General features: G+C 38.2%; 1 protein-coding gene across 1 annotated transcript; it reads right to left on the bottom strand.

Annotated features, from left to right (window-relative positions):
* Positions 1 to 1,248: 1,248 nt before the first annotated feature.
* dusp3a (dual specificity phosphatase 3a) lies at positions 1,249 to 19,246 on the bottom strand. Its single transcript, XM_063893552.1, has 3 exons — positions 18,925 to 19,246; positions 11,720 to 11,952; positions 1,249 to 7,434 (listed from the first exon to the last, which is right to left on the bottom strand). Exons 1-3 carry the CDS (start codon positions 19,110 to 19,112, stop codon positions 7,205 to 7,207), a joined length of 651 nt encoding a protein of 216 aa, XP_063749622.1. The 5' UTR covers positions 19,113 to 19,246; the 3' UTR covers positions 1,249 to 7,204.
* Between the last annotated feature and the right edge of the window lie 6,101 nt (positions 19,247 to 25,347).

The following is a 25,347-nucleotide window of genomic DNA, read 5'->3' as shown; positions in this document are numbered from 1 at the left end:
GTGGTGGAAATAGTCATATTGTACTAAAAATATAAATATCACACTATGAAAAAACTGTATTACAAGTACTGCATTCAAAAGCAGTTAAAGTATGCAAGTGATATAAGAATGATTTACAAAATTAGGTAAATGTAGGTTACTCACTTTTGTTTACTCCACTAGTCTAAAAGGATACGGGACTGTCCGCCATTGGAAACGACAAATGCAATCAATTACTTAGCCTTTTTAAAACTTAAATTAAAGCCTACATTGTTCAACGTTATTTTTGTAAGAGTCATGTCTTCAGAATGGATAAATATATTAGCAGTGGCGGCTGGTGGAGTTTTCTCCAGGGGGGGCTATAACTCCAAAATGTATAAAAAATGTTTTTAAAAAGCATGCATACATGTACTAAGGTATCAAACGAGTGTATTTACATAAATGAAAACAACAAAAACAACATTATAGATAGATAGAGAAGTGCAAACAGAAACACATGCAATATATAGAGTATGTACAGTATGCAGTTAAGAGTGATTATGTAAAGATAAGGGCAGTATAAAGAGGTGGGAATAATTGGCATAGTATAAACAGATGTAGTATGAACAAATATACAGATGTGCTATATTACTATACAGAGGGCCAATATACATATATAATAAATATCTATCTATCTCTAGATATATCTCTATATCTATATATTTAAATAATATATATCATATAACATGGACAATACACATACTTTATGACAGAAGGCTGTGACGTCAGCCCCGCCGCCAAATCCAGCTGCATTCAGCTCGGGGCGCAGGAGAGGTGCGCCCCAACATCGTCCTATCTCTTGTATTGAAGAGGAGCTACTGCGCATGTACAACTTTTAACGATTACCTGATTAAACCACACCTGTCTTCTCATTAAGCCCCTCCCCTCTGTTCTTGTGCTTATGTGTCAGTAACGACTTTTTATCCAAATTACTGATTAAATGATATTTACTTTCACCAAAAAATGATTATAATAAAAAAATAATACTAAACGACAACGTTGTTGATATATTTGATGCATAGGAATTGGAACATATACATTTAAATTTGTTAGAAAGAAATCTGAAGCAGCTTTAATATAAACATATTTTTTTAAACAGTGTGTCACATAACTGACTTGTTGCCAAGCTCTGTATGAAAAGGAAAAAACGGAGAATGTATTTATTCTCTATACACCCAATATACCCAACCATACACCTTGATTGTCAAAAAAAGAGGCCAGTCATGATCAGATGTTAGTACCTCAGCCATTTATTTCTTAAACATAAGAAAGAAGGGACTTCTTCAAGGTAAGAAAACTCAACATTGCGATTTAAAATCAAGTGCACTTCAACAATGTCTCATCCTGTAAGGGAGCCATCCCTTCCTGCTGCGTGAAGTGAGATACACAAACTGAAAAACAATCTAAAGAATCGATTTTTACTGTAAGGCTTTGGGTGGGGTGCTGTGTTCATTGAGATGTCAGTGGCGGTTACAAATATACATGTGGACAAAACCATTGAACAGCCGATCCAATATCACAACATAATCCTCCAAGACATCTGTACACCAACAGAAACGTGACGAGATAAGTGGACTGTGTCATGGACTCCAGGTGAAGTCAGGCAGTGGGCTCATTTGTGCTAAAACTCCTTATTTTTTTAAAGAATGGGAGCAAGAAGAAGGAGATGGCAGCTCTGCACTTCACCTGGGCCAAACAGTATTTGTAAGTCATTTCCGGTGTTTGTTTGAGCGCTCTCCAGAGTACCAGATCGGATGGAGTTTATTGCATCATGCAAAATTCAGATAAGTTCAGCCAGATGACTTTCCATGATGTAAAATATTGACGGTCAGTCACAGAGGGTTTAAACATCTCAGGTTTTTGCTTACTTCAGCACAGATGGCTGAGATACGCCACATGGGACTGTGCATTCGACTCAAAGTCAATTTAGTGTTCTGTGATAAAAAAAAATTACCTGGCTCTCTCTGAGTGATTTAATCCCCCTCTCTTTTCTGGTTTCCAGCAAGCTCCATGAATGAATTACAATTACCATCTGGTCCAGGTACCATTATAAGTGACTCATCCGAAAGAAAATCAAAACGGATGACGTACTGTGTTAAGCTTAAGACAATAGAAGAAGGTCACATACTGTACAAAAGAAAAGAAAAATCACCTTTAGCATAGAAAATGTAATTAACCTATAATCAACTTACATCCTTGTAACAGGACAAATCTAAAGCAAAATAAAAGAAAGAGGAGAAAAGAAGTCATATTTTGCAATTTCAACTCACTAAACTCAACATCATACAAAGTCCTATCTATATAGTCAGCCGGTTAAGACAGTAAAATGCAGCAATTCACAATTGCCTTAGTGCGTGATACATACTCAGTATATATAACAGAATATATCAGTGGCATTTCACATTGGACATTCTCGATAATACATTAAGTACTGTACCTGGAGTATTACCCACAAAACGATGCTGGTACCTTGTTAAACAAAACACAAAAAGTCTTGACATAACAGATTCACATAAAAGTCATAAAAAGAGATCGAACAAGTAATGCTAAAAATAACTACATTTGTTGAACAGCAGGTGGCAGTGTATATCTGTTACGCATAAAAAGAGTAAAACCAGCGGTGTAGCCATCATAGACGCTTTCTTTTCAGGAAAACTTTGTTGCACCTTTTCTTCATCCAAAAAGGAGGAGTTGTAAAACGTTTTGTTTTATAAATAGTGGCTACAAAATGTGACGGAAAACATCTACCATGGCTAGTTTGGCTAGTGCTTATTAGGCCCTTTTCTCTAGAGTTATGATGCTATAAAGTACATACCCTCATCCTGGAACGAGTTTAGGGCAATCATTCTGAATTTATTGTCATGTAAAACTCCAGAATTACTAAAGTAGTTGTTTCTTTTGTGAATTCAGAATCAGGGTAGTATTGTAGAGCAGAAGTAAAAATTGGTGAGTGAAACCCCAGTCCATTTCAATGAGATTTGAAAAGCCAATCATAAACATAGACTTTGTTTTGTACAGTAGGCCACTTGGCACAAGACAATCTTGGTGTTTAATGTTTTTGTGTGAGGGCACAGAGGTAAATGTTTCTCTGTTGTTGTTGTTGTTGTTGTTGTTGTTGTTGTTGTTGTATCTTCAATAACTTCACTGCCGTGTGGTTTGGGGTTCATGACAAGGCGGTAGGAAAATGAAGTGAAAGACATGCACTTAATTAGACTTGAAAATGTTCTCAGCTTGGAGCTACTGCAAACTGTTTCCCTGTTGTGTCTAGCAAGAGGAATTATCTTGCTAGACACAACAGGGAAACAGGGCTTGCAAGATATGTTATATCGGGTGTGTTGCTTTGATGTTATGAAACATTTTCATGCGATGACTAAAGGAAAAGAACAACCAGCACTGAGGCCCTAGTTTCTAACTTCCTGTGATAATATTCGGTTCAAACTTGATCTTTAATCCTATAATGAGCAAAAGCTACAGAAAAACTTAACATTTCAATGCATGTTGTATTCAAAGATTGGATTTTATGAGAATAGATTGCTGTATTGCCACACTGGTTGTATTTCAACATCTAATTGAAAAGTATGCAGGATTAATCCAGCATCAAGGTCTTTCTTTGCACAAATACTACAATAGGTTTTTAATTATGAAATCTCATACCGGACGTCTCTCTTTACGAGGAAACCGCAGCCTGCTAAAGGTGATTGTAAGTGTTGCAGCTAAAAACATTGCATTGAAAAGGAAAGTGTATCTGGAAACTCAATTCATTCTCATGCAAAGAAACCAACATGTGGATAATCACATAACATGTTGCTGTAAATGTTTTGATGCGAGGGATGAGTGTATCCTTTCACATGATGACATGGTGCCATATGCAGGATAATCCGTATCTATCTTATGCTGCCACCTGCATCTTGCTGTATATCATGAATAAACTACCATGAAAAATAAAAAACTGTACGAAACATTATCAAACAGGATGATCACATGCCTCAGTATCCCAGCTTGGTAAACCCTGCTGATCATAAGCAAGTTTTGCACAATTGTGTAATGTCACAATCGCACAAACAGTTTACATGTACATTACATTTCAATATGAATGTACATGTAACCAATGGATCCGGCGATGCCCCATATACAAATATAACATGATATATAAAGACATACTGACGATACCTACACGTTAATAGACACATTGCTCATACATTCATATATGTCAACACTTAAATATGTATATACAGTATACATGTATATATTCATATGTATACAGATATATCAAAGGAGGAATAAATAGTGCCATTAATGAGGTGAGACAACCTAGTTTCCATTCTCCTCTCTAGTGAGACGACTATCCCCCTGGATTCATGCGAACATGCCCGAGGCCGTTTGTTCAGGAGGATTATGATGTGTGGGACAAAGAGTCGTAACTCTGGAGGGATGTTGGTGCTCATCCAGCTCAAACCCCCTGCACTCTGATGGGAGCCCATCTCGGTAAAGCTCCGTGGAGTGGCGTGTTTAAAAGGAATTCTTTACCCCTTAAGATGATCGTTCATATATAAATTACTCTTCTTGGGTTAGGTTGTACTCTTGAAGAAAACAGTTTTTCTTTGGTTAGGGTTCTTGATGTGTTTAATAACAGCCAGACTTTTTTTTAGACTATACCTCATAAAACGTATGCCTTTAAATCCAAGTCTCTGTTATTCAGTCGTATGCTTACTACATCTAAATTGCATTTTCCCCAAAGGTAAGAAGAGGAAGCACAGCGAGTCGGGTTCAAAGCCACCCCCGCTACCCCATTTCCAATCTCTCTACATCTTTTCGATACATTAAAGACAAAAAAGGCCAAAGAAATAAATCTTATTAAACAAGAAAACCTTTACTATTCAAAACACTTTGGACTCGACTTATACGGACAAGTCATGCGACTGCACAAGCATGGGAGTGTTTACGCAAAGCGGTTTTTTAACGGTAAGGTTCTAACCATTTACATTTTCTGATTTGTTGTTACCATCAAGGAAAGGAAATGTTTTCTTCAAAGTAGCACAGCGTGGGTAATCAACACACAATGGCCATTTTTGTGGGATAAATATTCCTTTAAACACACCCCATCTCTGTCCTTCCTGGCACTAGGTTCAGTTTACAGTATTATGCCAATTAATAAATACTTTTAAAGTGAACTACGGTTGCCTATATGTAACAACTACAGCCCGAATGTTCATATTTAGATGTGATTACGTTCTATATATCAGATGGGGGTATTGACATATATTGCAATGCTGAAGTACATACAAACAAAACATTGTAACTTGACCCGGTGTGTGTGTGTGTGTGTGTGTGTGTGTGTGTGTGTGTGTGTGTGTGTGTGTGTGTGTGTGTGTGTGTGTGTGTGTGTGTGTGTGTAAAGTCAGGCATAATTAACACACACATGTAGGAGTGAGACATGTTGTGAATGGGCCTCTGACAGACTGTGTGGATGAAACAGTGGTGCTGACCGTATGGCAGTGGACAACTCTGTGGCGTGATGACTGGGCCGTTCTGTTAGAAGAGTTAGTGGGAGGCATTGTAAAACTAAAGGCCTCTAGTTTGAAATCGCTAAACCCTGGGGAAGTCCACCTTTAAGCTACTACTCTTTTAGTGTAGCATAGGTAATGTGGGAAAGTTGGGAATATTATTATTATTATCATTGTTCATAAGTAGGAAAACTCCTGCTTAGTGTGGACAGAAGGCTTAAATATAAAGAAAATATGCTGACAACAACAAGACACAAATATATAATGCAATATAACAAAAGAGTAACCTCACCTGCAGGAAATCGCAGTATTTAGATGACAAAAAAGGAGAAGTAAAATAAACTAAACAGTGCTCCGGTTGTTCAGGACTTTTAATGTGTGTGGAGGTCTTCACAACACTTGTGAATAGCATTTAAAAAAAATTAGCTGGCTTAACTTGGGCGTTGTCTAAGTGAAAGGCAACAACAGCTGTCTGTGTACAAAAGGAAAAGCTAAGTATTGGTCATCTGCATTTTGAGAGTCCCAAACTGTAGGCATGCAAGACTATAAATGTAGAGGGAAAGAAAGGAGAAAGTTGGTGAGTCGCAAAACAATTGTCATGCAGTCCTGCTCTACAGGAAACTAATATCACCTCATATGATATCTATGTAATTGTAAACAAGCCACTCTAGAGATGAAATACTGTAAATGAGCTCTTTGAATGTTAGTTTGAGGAGGATAGAGCTCCCCTTACTCACCCGCCTGAATGTGATTTGCCTTGTGTGCATGCTCGTTGAGCTCAATGACAAACTAAAATAATGTCACTTAAACAACTACTGGAAATATTGACGCTACATGAGCAGCCCACGCAGCAACTCATTATTTTTAATAAGCTCGACCTTTGCCGTCCTTGCTGTGAGCCTCTGGGATACAAAACTCGTCAGATGTATCGCTACCGCTGTCAAACTAGAGGCCGAGAGTCCAGGATGCCGACTGAAATGCTACACAGAGCTACAGCTTGCATTAGAGTGTGAATCATTTGTGTTTGTGCATTAAATATCTGCCCTTCAAGGTAGAAGATCATTTAAGGGGTAAAAACTGTAGAGGGGCTTGGAATGTTTGGGATGTTCCCTTCCTCCCTCTTCCGACTTATTTTATCTGCATCATGTGTGGTCATTTTTATATCTAAAAGTTTGAGTGGAATTTTTAGAATACTCCTGCTGGCGGAGAGAACAATGACATTCCCGGCAGTGGAAAACTATGGAATGATTGTGCTATAATCTTACTTTTTATTAAGGAAATCTTAAAAATCAGGGCAAATTTGTGGGGATTGAAGGAATGCTTTAAGGTGCCCCTTTCGGCAGAAAGAGATCTGCATGTGTGGAGCGTTGTGTGTGTGTGTCTGTGTGTCTGTCTGTGTCTGTCTATGTGTCTATGTGTTTTGGAAAGAGCAAGTATTTGAGATCACAATCGTAGAAGCAGGCCGAGGACTGACGGAAGTCCTCTCACAGAGCAGCAGCGGCAGACGTGAACTGAAGTAAGAAAACAGCATGTGTGTGTGTGTGTGTGTGTGTGCATGAGGAATAGTTTTTTAAATGCATGTATGTTTGTGTTTGGAATACCCCTTGGTGTAGGATGGGTGCTGGTTTGGTCAGGGAGGGTTCAGTCTCCCACTGTAGCTGAAAGGCATGATGGGAGGCTTTTCATTTGGTCTTTAGTTTGCCCACCTCCCCATTCAGCTTGCCCTCCTTTGCCAGCTTCTCGTTCAGTTGGCACAGTTGGCGCAGGAAGCCGTCGTTAGGGCCGATCTCTCTCTTGTGCCTCACGGTGGCCACCGCCAGCCGGGCATCCATCCTGTGGCGCAGCATGAGGTAAGCCACCACCATCGTGGGGGAGCGGCTGTAGCCTTCTCTGCAGTGTACATACACTTTCCCTGGAGGATATAAATGAGGAATGGTACAGTCAGATACTGTGCATGTTAGCGGTGCACATTTGTTTCTTTATTGCAAAGCCAACTCCCACGAAAAACTCATTGCTAAAGACTAAAATATAGCAATTCAAGTTTTTCCTGTTAGTTGAAAGATAGCTACTTTAAAATCGCATCATCATCATCATCAACAACAACAACGTGGCATTTTGTATTTTTATTTTATTCTACTATTTCAGTATTAGTACAGACAATTTATGAATCCGTCAAACGAATACAATTAGTAGAGGGACGGATTTATTTGACTATTAAATTACTTTAATAAAATAATGTTTTGTTATTCACTCGTAGAATTAAATTGGAAGCAGCAAAAAGGAAAACATGAGAACAACATTTACACATTTTACATTTTAAATATGTACTTAGCCAAAGGGACATGTGATCAGGAAAACTTGGAAAATGTACGTTTCATTTCACCACGTCCCTAAAGAACCGCACAGATATTGTTAAGGGTTATGAAAAACATAGAGGGTATGGAGGGTTTTCACTCTAAGACTCAAAAGGAAGAAAAAAAAAATGGGGGAAGAAAAGAAGAAAGACATTAACATAAAAAACACAAGGCACAGTTACACTGTCTGGGAGCATATGCTGAGATCAAAGTTGCTTAGCTAAGCATTTTCTGCACCAGGAGATGCAAATACAAGACCTGACCTCTGCTGCAGACTCGGCAAAGTCAATCATCTTCACCGCACACACACACACACCCTAAGAGTCTGTGTGTGTGTGTGTGTGTGTGTGTGTGTGTGTGTGTGTGTGTGTGTGTGTGTGTGTGTGTGTGTGTGTATGTGTGTGTGTGTGTGTGCATAGAATACATGCATGTTTTCTGTACTCCATTCATATTTTCATGTCTTTGTACTTGTCTGTTTGTGAAATATGACTTGTTTGTGTTGCTTTCTAGGATGCGTTTCTATTTAACTGCCTTTCCTGACAGGCGAGAACCCCATGAGGAAATCTGGCTTGGCAGGCTCCACAGAGCAGCTGATGTGCTGGGCTCAGAGCACCAGATTCTGCACTTTATTTGAAAAGCAGCCCCTCTCTTTTTCCCTCTCCCGGTATTACCCCTCTCTGTAGTTTAATCTCCTCCTATCCCCGAGTCCCCTGCCAATAAAATGACCTGTTCAATATCTAATGCTCGGCCTGCCACCGATCAATGTTGATTGTACTGTATCCTTTTGTTGGACAAGATCTCAGGCTCAGTCACTATTCCCTCCATCATTCACTGTAAAGACTTCACCTCTTATTTCAAATTACAACAAGGAGGAAAGTGAAATATTCATACTGTAATGACCTGTTCCAGTACCCAAAAATGAAGCTTGTAGTCCAGTAGAGGGCACTAATCAATCTTCACCTATTGCCCACATAGCATTTAAAGCTAACAAACAAATCTAAATGATAAAATCTAGGAGGACACCAGAAGCTGTGCTGAACCGTTAATTGCAAATTACTTGATTTACTACAACCTATACAGTTGTTTAATATTCAATCTTTAGCAAAGACGTGTTTTACTTAATAGATGATCGTTTGCTCTATCGTTAGGCCAAACACTCTTAAAAATTACAATACCCCAGAATATTATGTTTACCATAAAATATTCACTTATTTCAGAGAATTTTGTGAATGTTTTACAATGTTGGCCTGAAAAATGACAGACATAAAATAATCAAGGATCGAAATAGTTCCTATACATGTTTCTGTCAATAAGTGTATTGATTCATTGATTACTGTTTGAACTTGCCTTTTAGAAAGATTGAAAGCTCTTTTCGCTAGATGTTTAATTTGACTTTCTTTAGAAAAATAAAATAAACTGTCAAAATATTGTTCTGATTAATATCACTTTTGATGTGTTTAAATACAATTAAATAAAACTGATTCATGTTCTATTCAAAATATTGTGAGTTTATCCCACATTCATAAAATAAATTATATTTAAATATAATGACTGATGCTAATGGCATAAAGGGGATTCATATTTTGATTCATTTCACCTATGGCTACCTGTGGTAATATTGAAAATATGCTGGTTTTGTGTGTTAAGTGTTATGTATATTGTTTTTGTTTGATTTTATAGTGAGAATATAGAATCTACAGCAGGTCAATAATGATACTGTTGACTTCTCAGCACTTTAGCGACTTAATCTAACATTAACGCTCTTTAGAGGAAAGGAAAACTCAACATTTTATGAGTTATTTATAGAAAAACATTTGAACAAGGCATCTTTGCTGGTATTTTCTATTTAGAGGATGAAAGTGTGCATTGTGAGCCTGTGAACATGACACACAGTGCCCTCCTGTCTTCATTATGGCAGACTCGTAGGAACAATGCATTGATGCCTCATTAAAACCCAGACCCTATGACCTTTTTCAGAGCCTGCAGCTAGTGCAGTCACAAAATGTCAAAGATAACGTTGCAAATAGCACTGTGTCGAGCGACTGAGGCAGCAAGCAGAGGCGGGACACTGCCTCCCGGTCATTATAAAATACAGGGTTCAGCACGTTAACTGAAACACATCCCTCACGTGCCGTTACAAATTACTATATTTAATTGTGGCTTATTTTTGGTAGGGGGAGGGCTGAGGCCTCAAGAGATTGATTGCTTCTTCAGTCTTTGTATTCCGCTTACCAAAACACTGCACATGTGACATGATATTACCACACACCTGACCTTGTGGGAATATCAAATGGCTTATATAAGTGGAAACTTTAGGATTTGTCAAACTGGACCATATTACCAAGTCTTTGGTCTAAATGACTAATAGGGTTAACATCTTTTTAATTGATCAGCTAAACCGGCTACACTACAGTGTAATCTTCCAGGCAATTGCAATATTCTATTCTATTGTATGCGTCCTAAGTGCATGTTTTTGCCACAGGCTCAGATTGTTATTATTTATTATCTAAAGAACCCTGCAGAGAAATAACACCTTTTTTTTTACATTTACCTTTTCTGACATATTTCTTATTGTGTCTATCCAAGTTTTTCATGAAGCCTGGTTCTGTAATATTTCAGAGAGGACATGTTGCATGACACCATTGTTTAAACAAGTATTGATAGTTAGAGAAGACTGCCAGAAAGAGTGTGAGGTGTTATCTAAAATGTATTGATTTATTTGGTTAATTTTGATCATGTGGATGAGGCCTAGCCCTTCTGAGACTTTTCCTTGAGGGAGATTTGGTGAGACACTATAAAGAGAAAGAAAAAATCATTTTATTTATTTGTAGGATCCACAAACAATCTGAGCCTGCCACTGGGAAATATAAACAATTTTATTGTACATTAAATCAATGCCCAATAGGATTACATTGCAACCGTTTTGTGGCTCAATCCTGGACCAATTAGCAAATGTGTTGTCCCCATTGGTCAGTTGGACATACAAGAATGGGACAATAAGTTAAAAAGTAGCAACGTTTCCCTTAAAGACTCAAGCCGTTTTAATTTGCCAATTTTTTATACATTATTTTCTGTTTAAACCCAGGCCAAAAGTGTCCTAGAATCTTTTCAGCCTAGCAAATGTAAGACACAATAACGTGGATTGGATGCTACAGGTGTGTTGTACGAGGAACATTTCAACATGACCTGATAATAAAATGTGGAGCAGGGCTCTTGAGTGAGTCAGATTTAGCCTGTCTTCATGATTATCTCCTGTTTTCCCTTGAAGACCCACAGCATTAAAGCGTACTGTGAGGGAATCATTAGAGGACAGCTTGAATCTTGTATCCTTTGTTAGCAGGAAAACAAGAGGAGCTTGTTTTCATGTCTTAACTTGTCGTGACAAATTACTTTCAAGTGGGATCTACTGAAGCGAGAAGGAAGAAACAGTGTTCCCCTTTTATCTGCTCTACCTTTGATGGGTTTGTTAAGGCATACACCTTCAATTGTCTTCGAGGTTTAGGTGCATTTGCAAATGGAGGATAATATTCTAAGAATAACTGTAACATTCATGCTCATTTTTTATGTAGACATACTTATGGTATGACTTACCACCATCATTAATGGAGTTCATCAGTAATACTGCAAGAGTGGTACTTTATGAGAATGCACAAAAGCACTGCTATATTTTTATTTAAATTACACTTTTTCAGAACACAATTAGTGATTATATTCCAGTTTTATTATTTAGACATTCGCCCAATAGCCCCACCTCTTAAAGTGTAAAACAAATTAGACCAGATAACCATTCGGCTTTAGCTGAGGTTTGAAATTGCTAAACATCCCAGGTCAGATTAAACTCACCTTTGCCATTATTGTGTGCTAGGGCTTTGTCGATAAAGTCAGCCCCCTCCTCAAAGAAGGCACTGATGTTGAACTGCACCGTGTCGTTGGCCTTGATGCCGTGGTACGTGATGCCTGTGCCAGTGTAGAATTCCACACTGGTGTTGACATGCATGAAGGAGGTTCCTTCTGCCAGGTTGAGGACGTGCGTCACTCCCAGTTTCTGCAGGCGCATTGCATTCTGGGCTACGAACCTGAGAGGGAGAAATCAGATACAGGATCAGAGTGGAAAAAATACATCCATAAAATCAATTTAGCAGTTTGCTGATGTCTGAAACAGCACTGAAAGACAATACACCAGTCGAATCGTATATCTGTTGATGGGGACATGAACTTTGTTCTGTTCTCTCACAGCATTATGGGAAATTAGCAGCAGAACATGACATAAAGACAAAAAACAACAACTACAAATAACAGGACAGACTACAGCGAAGGAGCGCGTCAGCACTATTTATTTTAAAGGGATATTTTCACAATGTAGGTTGCATCTTTCACGACCACTCTGCATGCGTTTTAGTGCTAGCAGTATCCCAAAAGGTGCACAGCCAGATACTGTATATCTGCTATGAGCTGGAGAAGCCCTTCTGCATGCTTAAGAGTCGATATACACACGCTATCCTGATTTCAGCCAATTTATTGATTATATCCCTGATTTATAATTTCATCTAGAAATTCAATATCCAGCTCCAGTTGTCCCGGCCCACACAGCTGTTAACATGTGTTCTACTGATCAGACCTCTGCTCAGCTCAGATGAGTGGGGCTAATTCATCTGACTGGGTACCTGTTCAACGTCCTGCCTTGGACATCAGAGCTACAGTTCCTAGAGTAGATGCACACACTCATGTGGCTTTATAGGAGCAAAACAGATTCTTCAGTATATAAATAAAAGAAGCAGGAAGAGGAATATGGGACCGTTGTAAGCAAGATAAAGAAAGTTAAAAAGACTGATACAAAGGAGAAAGAGGAATGGCATGCAAACCAATAATTTCACATATTTGGAAATCATTTTCATTTTCAAATAACTAGATGCAGGAAGAAATGGCTAAAGAGCGTCACCACCGGATGCACATAGAGTTGTGTTCCTCTTCTCATCCTAAAGAGCGTCCTCTTCATCTTTATCTACAGGACACAATAAATCTCCCCCCTCTCCTGCTCTACTGTAATTTGTCTGTAGGAACTACAATAGTATATTCCCCCCCCCCCCCCCCGCTGGCTCCATGCCAGGGTCCACTGCGATCCAAACTGGCTGCAGGCTCTATCCATTGATTCTAAATAAAAGGCCTCTTTAGTATGTCTTGTATTGAGGTTTATGGAACATTTAGTGTCACTAATTAGATGGGCTGAATTTATGTTAAACAAGAAAAACTGCAGAGTATTTGTCGCTGTTCAGATAATAGAGACACATAGATCAGGACTAAAAACTAGAATAAGTGTGTGGGCTTTTCACAATGTCTTTTTTATTATGATTATTATATATTCCAACAATCATTCCATATGCTGAAAACTCTTAAAATGGCGCTGACGTTACCTCTCATTTATGACATATTGTTTTTTATTATTATTATTATTTATTGAAAATCATTTGTGAAGTGAAAGCAACAATAATCTTGAATGAAAAAATTGTAAATTATAAAAAGGTCCCCATGAATAGAGGATGAATAAATAAAATAACAACATTGTGTGTCTGTTCTTTCTGACATCCCAGCTCTATGTTTCACATCTCTACCATGATATATAGCTACCATTTGTCCATGTCATTCAAATGAATATATTCCAAATTATCCTTATAACAGAAATACACCACATTCAACATGTTTAGTCTCTTTATCTCGATGAAATCCTGTATTCTCTTATCCCAGGTGCTCCTTTTTTCACTAACATTTTAAGAACTAGAGTTTTTTCATAAAAAGACCCAGAAAACTGGGATTATTCCAAAGCTATGATTACTAATAAAATAACAAAGTTATGAATTATGCAACATAAAGGTGTTTAGAGTTCTTTAAATGTTGTCTTTGCATTTATCCACACCACAGAGTGATAAGTCTTCATGTAACACGCTGACCCCGACAGTGCTGTGTGCTTTTATTGCTTTATTCACAGTCGATATGAGGCTGGTAAGGCGAGGCTAGGTGACCCTGAGCAGCTCCCCAGGGGTGGTGGCAGCAAAGCCCCTTCTGCACGAATTAATTACAAAAAAATTCTCCCTGCCATCATTTTTCTTTACGGCTATATAAGGAGGGATGAAGCAGCCCATCTGTTTTTCTAAGGGCAGAGATTCCTTCAGATGTGAAGACTCGTATATATGTTGCTTTCAGAATATTACCTTATATTTGTGCATAAATGATTGATTACATGCTGACATGTACAGTGAGAGCACTTACAATGCCACATAAGTAGTTTGCGTTTGTGTGTGCGTGTAAGAGGAAGACTGTTCACATTTACCCTACACAACACAATGCAGAGGCACACACACACTGCGGTCCAACAGAGTTCACAGGCAATGGCTTCCTTCCTGTTTACCTGCCCTGTCCTCCACCCTGGGATCTGCAGTCCCAACGCATCCATTATTAAAGGCCCGCTTCACAAAGAGCCCAAGTGTTCTTCAAAGCAAACAAACCCCACCTTAAGTGTGTCCCTGAGCTGCACACGGTGGTTTCATAGTGCTGACTGCGACTGATCTGAAACCAGTGGAAGCGTTTGACTTCATGAAAATACACTCATAATGTTTACGAGGGGGAAACATTTTACTCACTCATCTCACATTGCCCACAGGTCACCATTTTTAGACTTTATTGTATAATCAGTATTTTATTTGCTTACCACTCCCAGATGTCTGTTTTCTATAATCTCTTCTGGATCATTTATTGTTTTTGTTCTTGAGATTAGTTATCATTATCTTAAAGAGTATGTTTACTCGCAGGCTGTTACTAAAAGATATTATTATAATACCAAAATACAACAAACGCAGATAATCCTGTAGGTTTGATGAGTCAGAAACAGATTTGGAACAGCCTACATTAAAAGGGGCTCTAATATGCTAAGTCTGCTCAGATTGGTTAGCTGGCAGACTCTGTTGTGATTGGTCAACCGCTTACAGATGTCTCGCCCCCTAGCCTATCAAGTACAATATGTTGGAGGTCTAGCCTATAGATATACTATATCGCGGAAGTAAACAAAGGAGTACAATGGAGGTGTTTTTTGTTTTGTTTTGTTTTGTTTTTTTCTTATGTTGTGCACCATCATGAGCGGAACAAATTAAAATGAAATGAAATGTTTCAGGCTGGTGGGAGCATGTGGGAGAGAAACTCCCTCTGGTGTGAACTGGTGGACCATTTACATGCACATACACCTATACAACACACTACAGGAAAGGGAAAACCCCAAAAAGCATAATAGGGACATAATAAAAAACAGGTATATGAACGGAGAGACTTTAAAAACAATCCAGATAATCAAGTTGTTCAGACGCCATAACACTGGACCGTTGTGTTTGTAATACTTGTGTAATATTAAAGTAAAACTAAGTTTCAGCAACTTTAAAAGGCCCTAAAAATATTCCTCAGTCAGCCATTTTCACTATGAGTAATGGCTCCCTACATTAGCAACCACAAATATTTAATGTTGTAGAGAAAAACCTAAAGTCTGAAGCTGGGTTTAACTTTTTCCACATCATTTACAAAACCAGCAGGCACAATGTCAGTAAACACGATGGGTCATGAGATTATATTCCAATCTGTCCTATTATTAACTGAACTACAATGTATTTTCACAAGTGCCAGCGGAACAGTGAATCCTATATTTGATTTGTGCCCCGGTTGTTGCCTTAAAAGTAAGGATTGTAGCCCAAAATAGGTCATGGAACCTATTCCCTACGGAGATCACATGAGGAGAGAAGATAATGAATATTTTCAAGGACAAAGCTATCTTTTCTTATTTGAGCCATGCACTGTGATCGAACAAGTGTGTGAATGACTACAACACACACAAACACACATAAAAACATATAGGGTTAATCCGTGTTTGTTTTGATCTTATTCTGCCGACCAGCAACATTTGTAACCGGGTACAACTAATAAACAGGATCCATCAGCAGAAAGGCTTAGTGAGTCCCAGTGGTGGAACTAGCGGACGAGGTGCAGGCTTTCATCAACAATCAATACCACCTCGCCCTGCCTGAGCCATTTGTAATATCACATTACATTAGGCTGCCCTTTCCACTTGTTGGATATACTTTAACGGTAAGACCTCTGGCTAATTACCCTACCAAGCTCCACATAGCCATGGATTAGAGTGAGTAAAATGCTTTAAATGATTACAAAGAACACATTTCTTTTCATCAGGAGTAAAAAAATCTTCTACAAAAGCTTCCATGAATCTGTAAGCACATTAGAGCTGCTCTTTCAGCCCACTGCATTGTCTGATCAGCTTCAGTTGAGCACTCGGGCTGCCAGCACTTTGTTTGGAGACTTGGCCCGGACACAGTGGCATATTCAGATTGATTTTGTTGGAGCAGAGGTACAGTAATGTGCTTGTATTCCTCCACCACTCTCTTGGCAGGGGCTGGAGCCAAATGATGGACGGGACAGACAAACTAGCATCTCAGGGGCATCCGGGAATCTGATCTTTACCCTCAATCCATACGTTGAAATAAGGAGCTGCTCTCTAGAGGCCTATATTACATTACAGCAGAGCGAAATGTATATTTCTGTTTTGGCTTTCTGAAAAATATCACACTTGAAACCTGGAATGATTTCTGTTTTTGGGGTCATCTACTATATTTTTGGGCAGTTGTTTTACCCAATGTTGCATTCAAATACCCATTTATTTGTGTGATAATATGCAAAACTGATATAATAAATATTAGATACCTGTGCTAATATGATAGATAGCTTATAGTAACAATGTCACAAATTACTTGACCTTTTTTCTTTTTTCAAACAGGCACATAATACATCTCCCACACAATCTGTACAGTGTCCCAGAGTGCAGTAGTACCCGGAACTGGTTTTACTGGAACACTGAGCTGTAAATTGCTAAAGATTGGGCATGTTCATTACAAAGCCAATAGCATCAAGTCAACCAACAACTGTGGATTTACAGTTCTCCCACTGCCATATTTATTGTACATATGCAACACAGTCTGTACAGTGAGTGTGTTTGTGTGTGTGTGCTCGGCACCTTTCACGACTTGATAAAGGTAAACTTGCAAACATTTCATTATATAGCAGAAAGGCATCATCCTGTATTATAAAGTAGTCTGAGTATTTTGGGGGATTTGATAGTAAGTCCGTGAAACATGCCTATTGATGACTTTGGGCTTTGGAAAAAGTTATCTGCAAAAATGTGTTTGTTTATGTTAAGGACAAAGTACCAGGTGTTGAGCTTCAACAATAAGTTGATTACTCTAGAAAATTCAACAGGGATCTTTTTTAAGCACATGGTTTTAGGTTCACAGGTGTGATATGTTGTTTACGTACAGTATTTTTTATCATATTTGGATTTTGGAATGTTGGTTGGACAAACAGGAAATTAGATTATGTCATGTTCGAGGACATGTTTATTGCCAATGCTCTACTGATCAACTGACTAAGTGATTAAATAAGAAAAATACACCAAATAATAACCAATTATGACAATAAAAGTGCAACTGCTGCAACCACCTAAAATATATTTCCAATATCAATTTTGTATCAGCCTAAAAAATACAGCATATTTGTCAGCACAAGTCACATTGCGATAGAGTTAACTGAGCACAACTTAAAGGGTGTAGCATTTATTAATTCATCAAAAATAACAATTACTTTTAAGTAGTGAATCTTGTTCCATTGGACTATATAAAGGCGAAAGTGTGACAAATATCTATAACAAGGTGCAAAGAGAAGAAGAAGAAGAAGAAGAAGACATACTTTATTAATCCCTTACAGGGAAATTGCTTTCTCTACTCTGTTGTGTTGACACACATTAAACACACAGAGGATATACATGCACAAACACAGAGGAAATACATGCACACACAACCACATGCAGAGGAGAGGTGGCAGAGCAGAGAGGCAGCCAGGTACCCGGCGCCAAGGGAGCAGATAGAGGTGAGGTGCCTTGCTCAAGGGCACCTCGGCAGTGGCCTAGGAGGAGAACTGGCACCTCTCCAGCTACCAGCTCACTCCATAAAGGTGATGTTATCATCATGGTTGGTATATCCGACCAATGCTCCAAAACCCAAAATATTCAGTTTTATGATCATTAACGACAAGAAAACACTAACAAATGAGAAGATAAGGGATGTTTGCTTTACATACTAAGGAGTCAATTACCAAAACAGTAGCAGATTAGTTTCTGTATATATTCTTATCAATTAATCAACTACCTGTTACTTCTTTAGAATAAGAAATGACCTGTCTTATGCTTTTTACAACAGGTTATTTTTCCTTCACAAAGTATGTACATATATTTTTTCAAGCACTTTTTTCTTCTTAATACCTGACACTCTCGAATGTGTGTGAGACTAGTATATTATGTAGTTCAGTTACAAAGGGGTAGCCTATCATGTTTGAAAACCAGGCAATTGTCACGACTCACTGATGAGATCAACTTCCCATCACGATTCTAAAATTAACGAGCTCTTTCTTGTCCCCCTTTGTTCTCTAGCAAACCACGAGACCGCCTGTTGTTATTGTTTTTCTTAGCACACTATGGATGAAAATTAAAACCTTTTTCTTTTAGATATGTTGTTTCAGCCCAGCTGGGGGTAATGGGGAGTGGCTCCATGAAGACGTTTTATATCGCAGAGATACTATTGATGGAGGGATGCAATGAGTGAAAACAGCTCTTTGTGTCCTTTATGTGCGTTTCCTGGACTATGAATTCAAAGTGAAACATGATTATATTTTCAATTACGTTACTCTCTTACACGATATCTACCCGTCTGGCTACTTATTCACATTGCTGGTGCTGAAATTTCGAGAACAACAGAACAATTTGTTGACAACAACAGGCTGTCGATTCCCTCCATGATGATAGTGAAGACACCAGAATAAGGAGCCCGCCCCGCTGTGCATGCAACACTGTTGTCATTGTCACCTCTGCTCTTTGGTTGAGGCACGAGCACAAAAACAACCTGTCTCACCTGTCAACCGACAGCCTAATAACAAAATGATGAATGACTCACGCGTTGCCGATGTATATCCGGGGGAAAACCTCGTTAAAGTGTTGTGTCGGTAAGCTGTAGAAGCCGCTGCCGTTCGACAGCAGCTCGTTGAGTTGTTGGACGGTAACCTCGCCGCCGGGAGCCGCGGGAACATCCGCCGGAGGAGGCTGCTGCTGCGCCTGTTTTGTAGGACTCAAGTGTTTCTTCATGGCTCTTTTTTTTTTTCTTTTTTTTACCTCCCCAACTAATGTTAAATAACAGACAGTCTCAAACTCGTCAGCCTCGTGCGGTTATTCAGCTGCATTTTACCTGTGCACGTGAGTCGTGCGCGAGCTTGTCTTCTTGTCTAGCCTACAAGGTGTCTGATGATGTGGCGGGACCGATTTTTTTTTTACAGCCCCATTTACGTCCAGCTGGAGGGAGTTTAGACAGGTAGTTCCGGTCAAAACTTTCAAAATAAACAATAGGTAATCAAATCTATTAACACATTTTGATCCAACTGTTTTAGCAAAATAATAAGTGAAATATTTTTGGAATATTTCAATTTCATGCTACATATATTCCACTGCATATCTTTCAATAATCATAGTTAATAGAAAAGGTAATAATAATAATAAACAAATTATAGCACCTTTTCAAAATGATGACATTGCACATATAAAAAACCCTGAAGCAAAAAACATATATAATTGAAATGGTATACATGATGTAAGCAGAAAAACACACTCACAAACCGAGATACAATTAAGAACATTTTAGAGACACATTTCACAAGTGTGTGCCAAACATTTTATTTTAATTGGTTGCAGAGGAAGAGGACCTTCTGCTGGCTTATATTCTCTGTATAGCTTTTGTTTTTTTCTCTTGTTATTGTTGTTCCCTTTAGGAATACTTGGGTACTATATTGACCACTTTTCAGTATAGTCACAATGTGATATGGATTTGCACAATGTTTTATTTGAAATACTAGTAAAACATATTTCAAGTGTTATGGTGACATTCATTTGAATTCCCTAGATTGTGTTTATTATTATTTTTACACAAGAATATACTGATTCGGTTCCTTAGTTTTGATTTGAGGTGCAGAGGCAGTGGCAGGTGTTTAGGCGCTTTTATTTTATTGAATAAATCGTGGAATTTCCGGTTTTTTCTGTCTGTTTGTGGCCCACTTGACGCAGCTGACTCTCCAGCACTATCTCCAGCAGACACACCCCACAGGGACTCCCAGGAGACTCGAGCTGGACCCGGGAGGACAGTAGTGACTAAAGGGAGAGCGTGCTGCTTTCAAGGACTTCGCGTAAGATCCTAAAATAAGGTTTACCGTGCAGTTTTAGCTGGGTTTCATAACTAAATGTGGTAGATTTTTATAAGCACTTATAAGTCCCCGCTTTCCAATTCGATGTTTGTGGATAATAGTGGGCTAGAGTTTAAAGTGCGAGGAATGGTTGTCTATGCTGTGCGCACAACAAGTGGTCAATTGTTTTGATTCTGAAACCTGGCAGAATGAGGCTACTTGAAACACCCATACATCGAAATGTTCACGACAATTATATATGTTTTTAAATAAAATTCACAATAAAGGCCAGTTATGAAGCATTTCAGTTGAGTTTTGCTCATACAGTTAAACAGTTTATTGTCCAGTCAAGATTCAGGTTTAGGTTGATTTTAGTTTCCAACATAGGCCTATTGTCATGCTGTGTGAATCTCATAACCTGCCATTATCATTAATCCGGCCAGGCACTTCTCCAACAAGTGCTTGATCAATACTACTTCAGTGTCCCTTTCTCCAAAATCAGCCCCGCTAGAGACCATCTTGCAAGGGGATCACACCAGTCACAACAACTAATGAAAGGTAATGAGCGGTACTTTCACATTGTTTTTTTTTTTTAAAAGAGGTTCCTAATCTGTAGTTTATGCACACCTTAGTGATGAAAGGCTGAGATGAAGTAAGCAACAATGGATGATTTAATAGCCAACCAAATGTAATTGACATAACTATTTAAAAGCAAAAACAATATAACTCTTTGAATATTTATGTACTTATTATACAGAAGTATGTTGTCTTTCTCTATCAGATGCTCTGCTTGTTAATTTCATGAACGCATGGTTTTGTATTATTGCCTGATCATTTCTCATCTAAATGTATTATTAGTATAATATATGAATATTCCTTTATCAGCCAAGGATGTGATGACCTGCCAAAGAGTACTGTATATTGTGCATCCTAATCGTGACAGATGCATTGACTCTGTCCACCTCTAGATGGCAGCAAATGCCTAGAAGGCAATCTATTCAGCGGTGATGTTACTGTGCATTGAGATGGAAGGTACTATGTTTTAGCTCTTATTAATGTATGCTTCAAGTCTGCAAATCTGAGAACAGCTGGACTGCATCTCAAATTCCAAACTTGTATTATGATCTAAACGATTTCTTTACAGTAATATGGATACATTTGTGGGGATTTTGAGACTTGGATGTGGTGTCACTGCTGTGAATACTGTGAACTAAAGCAGAGTGAGTGAGCTTAAACAGCATGCATAGTATTCACTGAAATATTTATCACCACAAGGTGGAGCCATATTTCTATCAAATCACTCCCTTAATTAACACACAACACTAAATGAAACACAAAACTGTAATTTTAAGAGGCACAGTAAGGATTTCTTTTAACCAAACAGTAAGTATAAGAAACCAAACATGGGCGAAAAAGTCACTAATGATCACACTTAATTGTATTTAACAGAGCTTGGGGCTTATAGAGTGAAAGCTGTTCTCCTCTGAAACCCATGAGGCTGAAAGTAGGTTAATAAGTCAAAACAATTCAGGAGCATTCAGTCATGTTCAGCCAGTGGCACGCTAAACACTGATCTCATTCAGCGAAAAACACTTAATAATGAATATTTGCTGACACAGCTGATATAATGGTTTTCATTTCATCTTACCTTTTGTGTGTCAACTTTTTTCAAAGGCTTTGTAGGTCTTAAAAAACTAAAACTGCATTTAATGTGAATGCATTTTATCACTGCATTAGACACAGTTTGCAGATGGACATATAAAGAATTAAGACAAATGTTTATGAGTTTTTAAAAGTAGATCAACTAGACAAATAAATGACATATTATGGAATATATTACTTTTTTAGTTTTCTCATGTGCTCAATGAACTTTAAGCTATATTTGAAAAAAACTGTTGAAGATCCAGCACTGGCTCCGGTTAGCTGTTTGATGTCGATGGGCTGTAAATCCCACTGAGACATTTTATGTGATACGCATATATTTTGTTAGACTACGACTTGACTCAGATGCTCTTGACCCACTTCACTTAAAGCCCAATGCCAGTCATAATTTTTGTGTTTCCATGGTGATGTAGGAAGATGCAGTGCAATACCATGGCAACAACAGAATTTGCAGAACAACATTTGAGCTTCCTGTGCACACCTGTGTGGGTTTGTGTGTGTGTGTGTGTGTGTGTGTGTGTGTGTGTGTGTGTGTGTGTGTGTGTGGGTGTGTGTGTGTGTGTGTGTGTGTGTGTGTGTGTGTGTGTGTGTGTGTGTGTGTGTGTGTGTGTGTGTGTGTGTGTGTGTATGTGTGTGTGTGTGTGTGTGTGTGTGTGTGTGTGTGTGTGTGTGTGTGTGTGTGTGTGTGTGTGTGTGTGTGTATGTGTGTGTGTGTGTGTGTGTGTGTGTGTGTGTGTGTGTGTGTGTGTGTGTGTGTGTGTGTGTGTGTGCATTGTAACACAGCCCTGCACTTAACATTTTTTATGGAAATTGAATGAATTAATGGAACATGGTCATTAAGCCATATTTTCACATAAGGAGCCACAATAAATGCTATATATCGATGTTGGATGTCAGTACTTATGTATATAATTCTATTCTTATATTAATTTGTCAATTCTTTATTTACTAAGCATACACCAAAAACACAAGAAGTCACTGGATAAAGGTAAGATAAGGTTACATACGCCATTGAAATAACTAATTTACATGGTTAGCTACCTAGCTAGCGACAGCAGATACAAATTAGCTTTAACTTTTTGTGTTATATATGGCCCCTGTTAAATAAACGTATGAAGTAAAAAGGGCAACTAAAATTACAAAACTCAAAGTGCTGTTGACGCATATTGTGCAGGATGATAGACATGTTATGCTACAATAAACCAACGAGTGCAACTTTCTAACTTGCAAACTTGTCTTCTAAATTGAAAGGTTTAGTTAATACATCATATGTGTAATTTATGGCAAAATTCTAATAGGATAAAAAAAATACACAAACTGCCATACATTAATATTTTCAAATAAGGTCCCACTGGGGACACTAGAAAGGTGCAGACTTCAAATCTGTTTTGCAGAGTATTGATAAACTCCAGGTCAACTACTACCATAGCCACATTTTACCTCCGATTTTGCATTCAGTAAATATTTGTAGCATTCTCAAATGCAGTTTTTAAAAATATTTCCTTTATTCTGAACAGCTGTGAGGTTTTGCATTTCAATATACCTAATCAGTCCTTTTTTTATTGCCAATTTAAAAAAACGTCAGACAGCAGCAGGCTCCGGGGGCGATAATGTAACATAAAAATGCAGAATAGATAAATTATAGGAAGGGAGGGCAACGCTGAGCCCCATCTGGCTGAGAGAAGTCAGGACTTAACATTGATTTAGTGGCATTTTTATTGACAGTTTCCCCTTCCCTCATTCTGCATCGTGATGCTGCATGAACAGTTAACTGGATGACCAGCACCTGAGTCCTTCTGCAAATCAGCTCTGAATGACTGCACGCTCAGATCTGAGTAATTGTATTACTATTATTCTTTGTTTTTTGGATTTGTATTTGTTTCCCCTACCAAGATACAGATATTAGACCCTGTCAGATGTTTGGGTCAATAATTGTTAATGCAGACACTTTTATGTATAGGTGGAAAGTATTAGACATTTTGTTTTGTTTTTTCTACATTTCTCAATTAAAAAATCCATAGGAGACTTGTGATCAACGTCCAATTTTCCCAGGGGAGCTTAAAGCAGCCCTGAATGGGATAGCAGCTTTGTTTGCATCTTTTATCAGCTGCACATACCAGCAGCAGGGCAGATGGAATATGGAGTCCCGCTATCAACATGTAATATGCATGTACATTCTTATGTGGGATATTCCTTTGCTGGTGCACATGCAGTGGGCAGATACATTTACATTTCCTGTCATTGTAAATCCAAAGACTTCTTTTAACGTGTGTGGGTGAAACATGCATTAATGGATTTTCCTTTTCATTTCTTAACAGCATCCCTTCTATAAATGTACACCCATCACTGTCTAAGAAACATCAGCAGAGGTTTACCATGGCTCATGGGATCATGGCCATAAAGTAGACAGTATAGAGTAGAGCTTAAATAGTTCACAACAGCACCAGAAAAACTACTTTAGGGCAAAATATGAACTCATAGATATGGCAATGATGGGCATTAAGTCATGAAATATGTTGCAATGTCCCAGGTTCACATATGTACATTCATAGTTTTACTTTTTTTTTTCTTCTGATCACTAAATAAGAAAATACAGCCATAAAGTCAACAGCAACAAAAATATATCTATATTTGTCTTTAAGTAATAAAATGTTGCAAGCTATGGATTATATATGAACACACCCTCTCTTACCAAATATTAAAAAATAGATGTATTGCTAAAAAAAATTACAATATAAATCCCCATCAAAGTTCCCCAGTTCATCACTTACAAGTCAATTTATTTCTATGCTACAAGTTTTGAAATGTAAATATGCCTGACACACTTTTTTATGCTTACTTATGGTAAACTTATTATAAATCTAGAGACATAAATAGTCAAGTAAATAAACACCTGAATGTATATTTAGGAAGTTTTCTTTCCACTACTAGGATAAAACACATTATATGGAAGCAAAGTAGACAAAACTCTAACAGTCATTAAAAAATAAGAAAAAGGACTCTTTTCTTAATTCTAGAAGTGCACTCACGCCGAAATATCCAGATGGTCTCTGCATGTGCTGTACTCTATCATTTAGAGCTGCCTCTCTGCATGCACGCTCTATTGTAATGCATATCTGCACGTGGTGCCTTTTAGCCCTGAGCTCCTTTCAGAGCAGAACCACTGTGTCTCAATCAATCTGAGTTCTCTTTATTCACACTGACCCCTGCTTGGTCCGGCTCTAGCCAGTAGCTTTTGTAGGCAGTCCGTAGAAGGTTATTTGTCTTATATTGGAGGATATATAACAATAGGGGTTTCTATAGGATGGAGGAAACAACAATTGTGAGGTGTGATTGATATAACCATCTGCCAAATGGCCACCTGGATAAAACTTGAGGAGAGGAGAGCAATCTATGCCTTTGGAAAGTGCAAAGAATTTTAAGTGTAAGGCGAAGATCACAGTAGAAAAAGTGGGGGGTTATTTTTGAAGTTATTTGGTGGCCTTCCA

This window comes from Eleginops maclovinus, chromosome 10, assembly GCF_036324505.1.
Source record: "Eleginops maclovinus isolate JMC-PN-2008 ecotype Puerto Natales chromosome 10, JC_Emac_rtc_rv5, whole genome shotgun sequence".
Taxonomy (NCBI): Eukaryota; Metazoa; Chordata; class Actinopteri; order Perciformes; family Eleginopidae; genus Eleginops; species Eleginops maclovinus.
The sequence above is the reverse complement of the archived record's forward strand: the minus strand, read 5'-3'. Positions and strand labels throughout refer to the sequence as shown.

Bases quoted from the DNA above. Each gene is read 5' to 3' on its own strand.
- dusp3a (XM_063893552.1), bottom strand. From the start codon at position 19,112: ATGAAGAAACACTTGAGTCCTACAAAACAGGCGCAGCAGCAGCCTCCT. The intron at 11,953-18,924 runs GTGAGTCATTCA...TCTCCCTCTCAG, and splicing joins CGGATATACATCGGCAACGC to GTTCGTAGCCCAGAATGCAA. The intron at 7,435-11,719 runs GTGAGTTTAATC...TATATCCTCCAG, and splicing joins AGCACACAATAATGGCAAAG to GGAAAGTGTATGTACACTGC.